The 13,470-nt window shown below is 38.8% G+C and overlaps 1 protein-coding gene across 4 annotated transcripts in view; it reads right to left on the bottom strand.

The window, feature by feature from the left end:
- LOC145978280 (uncharacterized) overlaps positions 1 to 13,470 on the bottom strand; it is a 523,367-nt gene that overhangs the window by 39,212 nt on the left and 470,685 nt on the right. For all 4 annotated transcript variants that reach the window (XM_083110800.1, XM_083110801.1, XM_083110799.1 and 1 more), the window contains exon 2: positions 10,409 to 11,613. In XM_083110800.1, the coding sequence (XP_082966926.1) occupies positions 10,409 to 11,087 (679 nt within the window). In that variant the 5' untranslated portion in view covers positions 11,088 to 11,613. The remainder of the gene's footprint in view (positions 1 to 10,408; positions 11,614 to 13,470) is intronic.

The raw sequence follows: 13,470 nt of genomic DNA, 5'->3' as shown, positions 1-13,470 counted from the left end.
GTTTCTTTTTCTCTCTTTTCTTCTAGTTCCTTCTCTATCTTTCTTTCTACTTTCCTTTATTTCTCTCTCTTTTTATCTAGTTTATTTCTCTCTTTTCTTCTAGTTCCTTCTCTATCTTTCTTTCTAGTTTCTTTTCTTTCTCTCTCTTTTCTTCTAGTTCCTTTTCTATCTTTCTTTCTAGTTTCTTTTTTCTCTATTTTCTTCTAGTTCCCTTTCTTTCTTTCTAGTTTCTTCTGTTTCTCTCTCTTTTCTTCTAGTTCTTTTTCTACCTTTCTTTCTAGTTTCTTTTTTCTCTATTTTCTTCTAGTTCCTTTTCTTTCTTTCTAGTTTCTTTTATTTCTCTCTCTTTTCTTCTAGTTCCTTCTCTATCTTTCTTTCTAGTTTCTTTTATTCTCTCTCTTTTCATCTAGTTTCTTTTTCTCTCTTTTCTTCTAGTTCCTTCTCTATCTTTCTTTCTACTTTCTTTTATTTCTCTCTCTTTTCATCTAGTTTCTTTTTCTCTCTTTTCTTCTAGTTCCTTCTCTATCTTTCTTTCTACTTTCCTTTATTTCTCTCTCTTTTTATCTAGTTTATTTCTCTCTTTTCTTCTAGTTCCTTCTCTATCTTTCTTTCTAGTTTCTTTTCTTTCTCTCTCTTTTCTTCTAGTTCCTTTTCTATCTTTCTTTCTAGTTTCTTTTTTCTCTATTTTCTTCTAGTTCCCTTTCTTTCTTTCTAGTTTCTTCTGTTTCTCTCTCTTTTCTTCTAGTTCTTTTTCTACCTTTCTTTCTAGTTTCTTTTTTCTCTATTTTCTTCTAGTTCCTTTTCTTTCTTTCTAGTTTCTTTTATTTCTCTCTCTTTTCTTCTAGTTCCTTCTCTATCTTTCTTTCTAGTTTCTTTTATTCTCTCTCTTTTCATCTAGTTTCTTTTTCTCTCTTTTCTTCTAGTTCCTTCTCTATCTTTCTTTCTACTTTCTTTTATTTCTCTCTCTTTTCATCTAGTTTCTTTTTCTCTCTTTTCTTCTAGTTCCTTCTCTATCTTTCTTTCTACTTTCCTTTATTTCTCTCTCTTTTTATCTAGTTTATTTCTCTCTTTTCTTCTAGTTCCTTCTCTATCTTTCTTTCTAGTTTCTTTTCTTTCTCTCTCTTTTCTTCTAGTTCCTTTTCTATCTTTCTTTCTAGTTTCTTTTTTCTCTATTTTCTTCTAGTTCCCTTTCTTTCTTTCTAGTTTCTTCTGTTTCTCTCTCTTTTCTTCTAGTTCTTTTTCTACCTTTCTTTCTAGTTTCTTTTTTCTCTATTTTCTTCTAGTTCCTTTTCTTTCTTTCTAGTTTCTTTTATTTCTCTCTCTTTTCTTCTAGTTCCTTCTCTATCTTTCTTTCTAGTTTCTTTTATTCTCTCTCTTTTCATCTAGTTTCTTTTTCTCTCTTTTCTTCTAGTTCCTTCTCTATCTTTCTTTCTACTTTCTTTTATTTCTCTCTCTTTTCATCTAGTTTCTTTTTCTCTCTTTTCTTCTAGTTCCTTCTCTATCTTTCTTTCTACTTTCCTTTATTTCTCTCTCTTTTTATCTAGTTTATTTCTCTATTTTCTTCTAGTTCCTTCTCTATCTTTCTTTCTAGTTTCTTTTCTTTCTCTCTCTTTTCTTCTAGTTCCTTTTCTATCTTTCTTTCTAGTTTCTTTTTTCTCTATTTTCTTCTAGTTCCCTTTCTTTCTTTCTAGTTTCTTCTGTTTCTCTCTCTTTTCTTCTAGTTCTTTTTCTACCTTTCTTTCTAGTTTCTTTTTTCTCTATTTTCTTCTAGTTCCTTTTCTTTCTTTCTAGTTTCTTTTATTTCTCTCTCTTTTCTTCTAGTTCCTTCTCTATCTTTCTTTCTAGTTTCTTTTATTCTCTCTCTTTTCATCTAGTTTCTTTTTCTCTCTTTTCTTCTAGTTCCTTCTCTATCTTTCTTTCTACTTTCTTTTATTTCTCTCTCTTTTCATCTAGTTTCTTTTTCTCTCTTTTCTTCTAGTTCCTTCTCTATCTTTCTTTCTACTTTCCTTTATTTCTCTCTCTTTTTATCTAGTTTATTTCTCTCTTTTCTTCTAGTTCCTTCTCTATCTTTCTTTCTAGTTTCTTTTCTTTCTCTCTCTTTTCTTCTAGTTCCTTTTCTATCTTTCTTTCTAGTTTCTTTTTTCTCTATTTTCTTCTAGTTCCCTTTCTTTCTTTCTAGTTTCTTCTGTTTCTCTCTCTTTTCTTCTAGTTCTTTTTCTACCTTTCTTTCTAGTTTCTTTTTTCTCTATTTTCTTCTAGTTCCTTTTCTTTCTTTCTAGTTTCTTTTATTTCTCTCTCTTTTCTTCTAGTTCCTTCTCTATCTTTCTTTCTAGTTTCTTTTATTCTCTCTCTTTTCATCTAGTTTCTTTTTCTCTCTTTTCTTCTAGTTCCTTCTCTATCTTTCTTTCTACTTTCTTTTATTTCTCTCTCTTTTCATCTAGTTTCTTTTTCTCTCTTTTCTTCTAGTTCCTTCTCTATCTTTCTTTCTACTTTCCTTTATTTCTCTCTCTTTTTATCTAGTTTATTTCTCTCTTTTCTTCTAGTTCCTTCTCTATCTTTCTTTCTAGTTTCTTTTCTTTCTCTCTCTTTTCTTCTAGTTCCTTTTCTATCTTTCTTTCTAGTTTCTTTTTTCTCTATTTTCTTCTAGTTCCCTTTCTTTCTTTCTAGTTTCTTCTGTTTCTCTCTCTTTTCTTCTAGTTCTTTTTCTACCTTTCTTTCTAGTTTCTTTTTTCTCTATTTTCTTCTAGTTCCTTTTCTTTCTTTCTAGTTTCTTTTATTTCTCTCTCTTTTCTTCTAGTTCCTTCTCTATCTTTCTTTCTAGTTTCTTTTATTCTCTCTCTTTTCATCTAGTTTCTTTTTCTCTCTTTTCTTCTAGTTCCTTCTCTATCTTTCTTTCTACTTTCTTTTATTTCTCTCTCTTTTCATCTAGTTTCTTTTTCTCTCTTTTCTTCTAGTTCCTTCTCTATCTTTCTTTCTACTTTCCTTTATTTCTCTCTCTTTTTATCTAGTTTATTTCTCTCTTTTCTTCTAGTTCCTTCTCTATCTTTCTTTCTAGTTTCTTTTCTTTCTCTCTCTTTTCTTCTAGTTCCTTTTCTATCTTTCTTTCTAGTTTCTTTTTTCTCTATTTTCTTCTAGTTCCCTTTCTTTCTTTCTAGTTTCTTCTGTTTCTCTCTCTTTTCTTCTAGTTCTTTTTCTACCTTTCTTTCTAGTTTCTTTTTTCTCTATTTTCTTCTAGTTCCTTTTCTTTCTTTCTAGTTTCTTTTATTTCTCTCTCTTTTCTTCTAGTTCCTTCTCTATCTTTCTTTCTAGTTTCTTTTATTCTCTCTCTTTTCATCTAGTTTCTTTTTCTCTCTTTTCTTCTAGTTCCTTCTCTATCTTTCTTTCTACTTTCTTTTATTTCTCTCTCTTTTCATCTAGTTTCTTTTTCTCTCTTTTCTTCTAGTTCCTTCTCTATCTTTCTTTCTAGTTTCTTTTCTTTCTCTCTCTTTTCTTCTAGTTCCTTTTCTATCTTTCTTTCTAGTTTCTTTTTTCTCTATTTTCTTCTAGTTCCCTTTCTTTCTTTCTAGTTTCTTCTGTTTCTCTCTCTTTTCTTCTAGTTCTTTTTCTACCTTTCTTTCTAGTTTCTTTTTTCTCTATTTTCTTCTAGTTCCTTTTCTTTCTTTCTAGTTTCTTTTTCTCTTTTCTTCTAGTTCCTTTTCTATATTTCTTTCTAGTTTATCTTATTTCTCTTTCTCCCCTTATTTCTTTCTAGTTACTATTATTTCTCTTTCTCTCCATATTTCTTTTTAGTTTATTTTATTTCTCTCTCTCTCTTCTCTATTTCTTTCTAGTTGCTCATAGGGAAGGTGGGCTTATTTTCTAGGATCAGTCACAAAGAAAGACATGCATATTTCGTTTTGGACAAAAACATAAAAATTGAAATAACTTGCTTCAATCTTCATCTTCTATGTTTTTGAAAGGTGGGAGAATGTTTTTCCAACATATTTGTGTCACGAACTGCAAAATGTGAAATAAACTCAAGCACGAAATGTAGGAGTTTGTTTATCGACACAACACTTTCTGAAGTCTGTCAGTTATGCAAAATTACGGAAAATTAATTTTAGAAGCAAACATGGTCTCCTTTACAGAGGAATAAACTTAATGCTCTGATGACTGGCGTACGCAAGGGGGGGGGGACTGATATGGCTACAGCCACATAAAAAAAATTGAGAAATCAAAATTATCAATTCTGTGTAAGGAGACAGGGGACAAGAATATTTTATGGGGTCAGTGACAATTAATGCATATTTAACGGCTCTGTAACAGAGAGCATTAATTCATCGACTTTCGATCTTGTTTCCGAATTTCCCGGTTTAGAGTTCCAGCCTGGGTGAAGAAAAGCGATGTAAAATAAAAGTGCATATTTGGGCTAAAAGGTTATTTACGTATCCAGTTTTTTTCCTGAGGGGGCAATAGGGAAGTAGCGATTTATCCATAATTTTCCATCGGGGGTGTAGGTTTATTTATGTTGGGCGTAAAGGTAATTTTAGATCCAAAATGACCATAAATTGTGCTTTCTGAAAAAATTAGGAAGATGTTGATGAAATTTGGGCGGTATTAGGGGTGCGTGGATAAATGCACTGGTCTTTGCATGTGAATAAAAATTAAGGTATTTCATTCTCCATTGTGAGTTAATCGCAACTATGTGATCGGACTGGTAATCACAAGGTCCTGGGTTTGATCCCACGCTGGCTCATGGGTTACACTGTCCACAGTACGCCTCGTCCCGATTCGTCTCCTTGTGCACAAAGGAAACCTTCAGATGAATGTTTCATCTAACCACTGCAACACAAGTTTCAAAAGTCTCTATAAATGAACATACAAATGTCCAAGTTTCATCTTTCTTACTATTGTTGTTACTGAGGAAGGAGGTGTGATTACTTTCCTAGAAAAGAAAAACACTTTCCAACCCATTGACAATTCCAAGCGGAAGTTGTGTTGGATGATGTCTCCTGGGTCTCTTAGTAACACCCCAAGCCTTTCTTACCCACACCGCATTCACAAACGTGAGCTCGGTAACAATGGGACACTAGTTCTCTCACCCCCACCCCTTTCCCGAACCCTTTTGGTGTTCCCTGGCCGCTAAGGGACCCCCCTTCTCTTCTTGAGGTAACCCCTTCCTCAGGAGCACGCGCCAGGGGCAATTAAGCCGTTTACAACCCTTAGGAGGTCATTGTAGTATGAATACGAGTCCTTTGCAGAGGGTGTTCTAGGGGACGGGTGTGCGTTTCAGGTATATCATAAGAATGGGAATCTTAGCCATGGTGGAAGAGTTGGCTCTTATCTCGTCAACATTTTTCTCGTGTTCTCATCTTGAAAAACTACGGGTGAACACGCGAAAGATCACGGAACATGGACGACGGCAGAAATTTTTGTAGGGGGATCAGGCCATTGATAAATATCTCTACCAGGAGCATATATTCTAGGCTAGCTAAGCTATCTGCGAAGCGTGAAGTCTAGAGAATAAAATTCAGGAGAAAAAAACTATCAGAAATTGTAAATATTATTATTCATATCAGCGAGATGATGATGCTGATTCTGAAGTTGGCAACCTGATTTCTTATGAGTTGGCAACCTGATTTCTTATGAGTTGGCAACCTGATTTCCTATGAGTTGGCAACCTGATTTCTTATGGGTTGGCAACCTGATTTTTTATGAGTTGACAACCTGATTTCTTATAAGTTGGCAGCCTGATTTCTTATGAGTTGGCAACCTGATATCTTAGGAGTTGATAAATGTATTTCTATTCATAGCCTAGGACCACATGGCAGTGAGATAGCCCATATCTTGGACGCAGTATACGCCACTGATCTCTACCATTCTTCTTCGCCTGTGACGTTCTTTCGGCACATGTCTTAGGGAGAATTCACACCAAAGCGACAGGCGACAAGGAGAATTCACACCGAAGCTTCAAACGACAAGCGACACTAGCCCATTCAATCTAAAGCAAAAAATTCATCGCCCACGCTCGAACTAGAACACGAGGCGACATGATGCACGGTATTGATAGAACGGGCCAGTCAGAGCGACACGCAAGCTACGAGCGACACGTGCAGTGTTTCGCTTCCGTGTGAAATCTCCCTTGAACTGAACGCGATAAGCACACAGCGGTGTTCACTAACCATTTGTGGTCCATCTTTTGCCACACTCCAGTGACTATGTGTTATTCTTTATAAACATCAACAAATGCATTATTCCAATAGTCCATCGTTCCTTCCCACCTGGATTCATTCATCCTGGTTCTTATTTAATGCACCGAAAATGCATCATCAGCATTATTATTGATGTTAGTGTTAATGGACGTGTATGGGAGGAGTCAAAAATTTTGAAAAGTTAAAAAAAAGAAAAAAGTTAATTGCTCCCTTGTGCACACCATGAAGACATGTAGGGGGTGTGGAGTTAGGGCACCACACTTTCTTGAGCACAGCCGATGGTGGGGGTGATGTGATCAGCACCATGTTCATGGCCGCCTTTACCCCCCAGAGTTTCCTCTAAGTATCCACTTTGTACAAAGGTGGGTGAGCACCTAAGCCGCTTGAACAGGTGGAAAAAATCCCGGTTCTCCTCCGCCGGGGATTGAACCCGGGTCTCTCGCATGGTAGTCAGACGCCGTAACGACCGAGCTACCGCGGCACAAAAATTTTAATGGTTACAATAATAGTAAAAGGATTACGTATTATCTTCGCCTTTAAACAGTTTACAATCAATCAATAAAATATTTCCTTTTGGCAGAGTTTATGTAGCTCAGGCGAAACATTTAATTGCATCATCAAAAAAGATGCATTCTGGTGCATCAAAACGCATCAACTGATGCATTGAAGTACATCTCGACTGAAAGAAATCCTAACTTGAATCAAATGATGCACTTTGGTGTTTCCTTCACGACATACAAAAATGCATCCAAATGCATCAAATGTGAATCGGATTCTTTGAAGAAGCCATAAAACACATTTTAGTGCATCAATCCATGCATTCTGGTGCATCAATCGATACGATGCATTTAGTTCTCCGAGTGTAGGTCTTCTGCCAACATGCAGATACAGAGAGACCAACATACTCCAAGACCACCTGTCAGTCGACGCTCAAAAGACACGCAATTGATCTTACAGAAAAGAACCATGTCACTTCCTCATATGGCCTCAGGGTATGGACTGGACACAAGGGAACGTGACACCTTTCTTATCTCAACTTTGAAAAGACACACCAGGAAAAGGTTCCCCACGCTGACAGGCCTTAATAAAACTGTCAACTTGTAAATCACACCATCCAACAAAGAGATGGTATCTTTTTTTCCGCCCAGAGGACTGTCCAGAACTGGGCCAAGGTTGGAAGACAAAGGTTCGTCCCTCTTTAGAAGTTGCGTAGCCATTGCAGCACGTAACAATGGATGCCCCGCTAGGTGCAAGGACCCTGAAATTCCTACCCAGGTTTATTGAGGCAGTAAAATCGTCCGTGGACTGATCCTGGACATTGAGAATCGCTGGAGGGGTTTTGGAAAATGCTACTTCCGAGAATGGTGTCACGAAACGTTCAGATGTACCGTCGGTCATGCTGGGCAGTATAGTAGTGTTAATTTCACTCCAGCCGTAGTGAAATAATGAGGCAATTTGGAGTGAGTGGGAAAAAGTGGGATTTTTTTTCAAATTTGTGTGGAAGGTTATTTCTAGGGAGCGGAAGTTGATGACCTAAAGTCCTAAAAAATGGGGAAAATGACGTAAAAAAATGCAAAAAATAACCATTAAATTTGTTAGTTTCGGGTTAAAAATCTAAATGAGAAGGAAATTAAAGAAAATGCAATCTCCTTACCTGATCTTAAATTTGAGTATGCCTCAGACGGACACCTGGTGGTTTCCCCGGACACAACAAAGACTGTCACCAGTTCAAGAATTTTACCAAAATGAAAGAAGTGACAAAATATGACGAAACAATACATCGAATATTGCGAAAAATGGTGGAAAAAATGCCGAAAATTCGGGGAAAATTACCTAAAACCTGAAAATTGGCAAAAAAAATGCACTTTAAAATTACCTTTTTTGAAGTGTAATATTGTGTATATTTAATGGGCATCGTGTCCGAGATGTCAGAAAAAAGATGACATTTCATCAACTTCCACTCTCTAGTTATTTCAGTTTCTCCTCCGTCAGGCACGTAGCCAGTGGGTGGGCTCTGGGGGCTACCCCCTTCCCCCGAATCCTAAAATATTTCGTTGGAAATAGTGTGGTAATTATTTTCTTTGTTAGCAGGATTAAACATCTTGTGTAATAAAAACAGTAACATACAGAGAAATTCATCTTCAGGGCTTCAAGCCCCCCCCCCACTTTTTTCACCTTTAGATGGCGGCTGCTGATAACGGATGAGTGCCTCTCGAAATAAAATTCTCGCTACTGACCTGTTGTCCGCAAGAACTCCCCCCCCCGCCCCATCTCTTTGCTAATTTCTGGGTGAGAGGGGGAACATGTACAAATATAATTTATATAATACTATTCCAATGTGTCAAAGAGGAGTTACTGGAAATTCCCCCAACGGAAAATTCTCAAATACCATAATGCCAATACCTACGTTTCAATTGATTTATTGAATTAGTTTATTTTACGTCGCTTTTTTGCTACTTTTGGCTAATGGCGACAATGCGGGTGAGTAATGATATGATGAAATAGAACACTAACAAGGAAAACCAATGCCCAGGCCGGGATTCGAACCCGGGACCTCTGACGTCATAAGTGCGCCAACCGCTCCACCACGGAAGTCGCCAATACTATATATTTCAAGAATAACACCTTTGGGAGAATACATGTTTTTGTCAGACAAGAATGGCAATCGGGAGTCATTTCAAAGTTGTTTTTTTTTCTCCCGAGTTCTTCGATTTTCTCAAAATTTCGGAAGGGGCTGTAGGCCCATCATCGAAAGAGTATTATGGTTAAAATATAGTTCTCTACTAGAATGTAAAAATCACTAATGTGTATTTTAAAAATTCAACATGCCACATGGATAAGGGGATGAGGTGGGGTTTCACACATTTACAATCTTGGTCGTTTGTGAAGGGGATGTGATCAGCACCACGCTCCGGCCTAATGCGTAATTTACCCATTCATTAGAGGCTGAGTGACCCTCAGAACCGCTCTATGCAGGGACAGTGTCAAAAAAGCACCACCTGAAATCAGGCATGTATGTGGCCTACTGATTAGACCACCGCAACTCTCTAATTAATGAATTAATTAATAAAGTAATAATATACGAATAGGAAACTGAGGGTATTTTTGCCTTCTAGGAGTGAAATTCTACGAAAACTGATTGCCACTGAGTTTCATTTTTCAAACTATAGTTCGGTGGTATCTTTGGTTCAGTTGTACCAATCCACAAAAGAATTTCGGGTGTCGACAGACAAAAGCATATTTCCCTGATTTCCAACTTAATAAATTTACAGCTATCCAACCCTGATTTTCTATCAGCGCAGTGGGGGATATTTCCCTGATTTCCAACTTAATTAATTTACAGCTATCCAACCCTGATTTTCTATCAGCGCAGTGGGGGATATTTCCGTGATTTCCACATAATTACATTACCTGGATTATTGATTTTCTAGGGCCTCCCCGTTGGCGCAGTGGTAACGTCGCCGCCTCGTAATCAAGAGGTACCGGGTTCGATTCCCGGTGGAGGCACATAGTGGTTCGGATCACACAAACTGTAGGTCCAGTTCCGATTAGCCTTACTGTGCATAAAGTGGACTTAAACACCAAATCAATCAATTATTGATTTTCTACCAGTGGGGATATTTCCCTGACTTCCACATACTTACAATCACTGTCTTTCCTGATTTTCTACTAGTGGGAACTTTTCCTTGATTTCCACGTGATTAATTTACTTTCCCTGGCTTTCCAACCTAGATTTTTTTACCAGTGGGGACATTTCCCTGATATCCACATAATTACAATCACTGTCTTTCCTGATTTTCTACCAGTGGGGACATTTCCCTGATTTCCACATAATTACATTCCCTGGCTTTCTTGATTTTCTATCAGTGGGGATGTTTCCCTGATTTCCACATAATTACAATCACTGTCTTTCCTGATTTTCTACTAGTGGGAACTTTTCCTTGATTTCCACGTGATTAATTTACTTTCCCTGGCATTCCAACCTAGATTTTTCTGCTAGTGGGGTCATTTCCCTGATTTCCACATAATTACATTCACTGTCTTTCCTGATTTTCTACCAGTGGGACATTTCCCTGATTTCCACGTGATTAATTTACTTTCCCTGGCTTTCCAGCCTTGATTTTCTACTAGTGGGGACATTTCCCTGATTTCATTTGATCGCCCATTTACACCATACACTTCTAGCGTTTGATAAAAATGAAAATGGATGTACTCACCGAACTGACTCCTCATCCACGGGTACAAAGGACTTGGCAACGATGCCGCAGGACTCGTCGCAGGCTGCTGCTGTTGCGGTGGCTGTTGTGGTTGCGGTGGTGGCGGGGGAGGCTGTTGATGTTGCGATACGTTTACGACCTGATGATGTTGCTGGTTCACATTGTTGTACATCATGTGGTTCTGGTGGTGATTGGGCGCGGCCGCCATGTGATGGTTCGTCTGGTCCATCCTATGATGGTTCGGGGGCCCGCCGTTGGGACTCGCAGGGGCCCCCGTCGCCTGCAACTTACAACTCGAGTACTGGGACACCGGAGTCTGGTTCGGGGCCATGTGGGCCCCCATTGAATTGACTGTTGGAGAGTTAGGTCTGTACCCCTGACCGTCCACAATTGGGTTGATGCCCGGCTGGGCCCCCTGGCCGTAATAGTTAACTCCCGCTTGGCCCACGGCCCTGATATCCAACCTATCGTACGGGGGGAAGCGTGGGTAGGGCATCCCCTGAGGGGATTGGCCCGTAGGTGCCCCGGCATAGTGGTGAGGTATGCCCTGTCTTAGGTTAGGATCGCACGTGGGGTCGTTGTTGACTTGCGTGTTTACACCTTGCGTTCCATAATGATCCGGCGTACCGTTTCGCAAGTCTGGTATGTAGGAATTCGTGAAATATGAACTCATAGTCATGAGGAAACGTCTGCTGATGCTACCGTCTCACAGTGTTACCAAATGTCCGTCTGGAAAAAGCTCCAAGACAACCCAGGGGGGGAAACACGAAAAAAAGGGGAGCGCACGTAACGTTGTGTTTGTTTGCAGGGGGTGGGGGGCCAGGGGAGTTATTGACGTCACACTCTTCTATACCAATGACGACGGCGGTAACAATGAACACAAGAAAACCACTGCACAGTCGCACACATATATGTATAGATATAGTTTGGATATCTATATGTACACACACGTACACTCACACACACTCGATTGCACTTTTTTTTTGTTGTTGCTGTTGTTGTTGGTTCTTTTAACTACTGTTGCTTTTCCACTTCCACCTTGTACGCGTCTCTTGTTAAGACTTCTGTCTGTGAATACTTATTGAAACTATAACACGAAAGTCCCGCAAAATAGGGATCCCAAATTTTAACACATTTGCCCAGATATCAGACGGTGAACAGGCAGTAGTCGAATTCACCAATGGGATAAGCCGAAACATCCGCCCCTGGAAAGAGAGAAAAAAAAGAACAAATAAGCAGTGCAGTACAATAGCTGTGAACAAACACACATTTCCAAAACCTTCAATAAATATCCCCCTCCCCGTATGGAGAAACACATCATTCCCTGTCCCCCTTCCCCATGCATTGGTTTTGCCTCTGAATAACAAATCGCCATGGTTTTGCTACCCTTTGAAACGCCACAATAGCCACCGTGGTCAAAGATGTGGGGATCTTTGCCACGTCGACGTCATCCGTACGACAAACAAAGCACAATCAGCACCGGTACGGCAGCGCCGCTATTAGGCCAATTCCTGAACCATGACGCCCCGGTACAAATCCGATGGCGGCAATGGAACACTCCAACCTCTTTTTTTTCTTCTTCCTGGTAGGAAAACGTGTGAGAATTCAATAAAAACGCACCCCATTGTTGACTCCTCGCCCCTACACTTCACAAAGATTACACACTTCCACGTGAAAGGACGGTTTACCTGAAAATCTGTAAAAAGTCTCTTGGAGGCAAGGTTTATACCATTCCCAGGACGCTCTCCTGAAAACTGGAGAAGCATTTCGGCGGCAAAGCCACAGAACCCGGGTTGATGACAACTTCATTGTGCGGTTGTCAAATGCTCCCCTCACCCCTTTCCTATCACCTCACCCCGCCCTATGGCATCCCTAAATTGAAAGAAACAAAAAGAAGACGATAAATTGAGACAGGAGAAAATATGTTCTCGAAATTGGAGCGCTTAGCAGGCATTTGTGTGACTAACCGATTGAGATCACGCAAGTATTCATTTAGCTTTGGTCCGAGACGGTTGGAAACTTTGCATGCTGCAGGCACCCAGGGGCGTGCCGTGGGAATTCGTTTTAAGGAAGGGAAGGGAGGGCGGCCTTGTCAATGTGAATACATCGAAAACTTGAGATCGTAAGGTACATGGAGATCCGAATCAAAAACATAGTGCTCTGAAGTGAGATTGAAAGTCGGGTAAGGTCATGTTTACAGAAAAGAAATGTTTTAAGATAAGCAGGGAAAGAAAAATATTGAAATAACAATATGTAGAGGGAGAGAGAGAGAAAGTGAGATTGAATATAGGAGCAGAAAAAAACAAGCGAGCGGGGGACAAACTACAAAGAGAGAAAAAATGACAAGCTCAACAGACAGAGATGGAGAAATAAAATAAACGAGAAAGACAGAGAAAAAATAGAAAGAAGCTCGGGAGGAGGAGGCAAAGAGAGACAGAGAAATAAAAGAAACTAGAAAGAAAAAGAAACAGAGAAATAAAACAAAGTAGAAAGAAATAGAGGAGAGAAATAAAAGGAATAGAGAAGAGAGAGAGAGAAATAAAAACTAGAAAGAAATAGGGAAAGAAAGAGAAATAAAAGAAGCTAGAAATGTTGAATTGTCGTTTTAAGTCCACTTTATGCACAGAAAGGCTAATCAAAACTGGACCTACAGTTTAAAGTGGAATCGAAAAAGATACTAGAAAGAAATAGGGAGAGAAAGAAATCAAATAAACTGGAAAGATAAAAAGGAACTAGAAGGGGGGAGAGACAAAGAGAATAAAAACGAAAGAGGGGAAACGGTAAATGGAATAAACAACAGGGGCGAGAGTAAGAGAAGTAGATTCTGAGTCATAGGAAGGAGGAAGGCGAAAATCCAGAGAAAGATAGAAAAACAGAGACTTTCCAAGTAAATCAAAAGTGCTTTATTAATTATTATAATCAAACATCCACTAACAGGCCCTAATTTAGGGGAGTAGGGAGGCTACAACCCAAAAACTCCATCGAAGAAAAAGCGTATTATAAACCATAACGGAAAGGAAAAGAGCAATTTTTGTCATGGGCTATTGCTTACTTTCTCACAC

This window comes from Lepisma saccharinum, chromosome 24 (assembly GCF_977018435.1).
Source record: "Lepisma saccharinum chromosome 24, izLepSacc3.1, whole genome shotgun sequence".
In the NCBI taxonomy this organism is placed as follows: domain Eukaryota; kingdom Metazoa; phylum Arthropoda; class Insecta; order Zygentoma; family Lepismatidae; genus Lepisma; species Lepisma saccharinum.
This window is presented reverse-complemented; position numbering and strand designations above follow the sequence as displayed.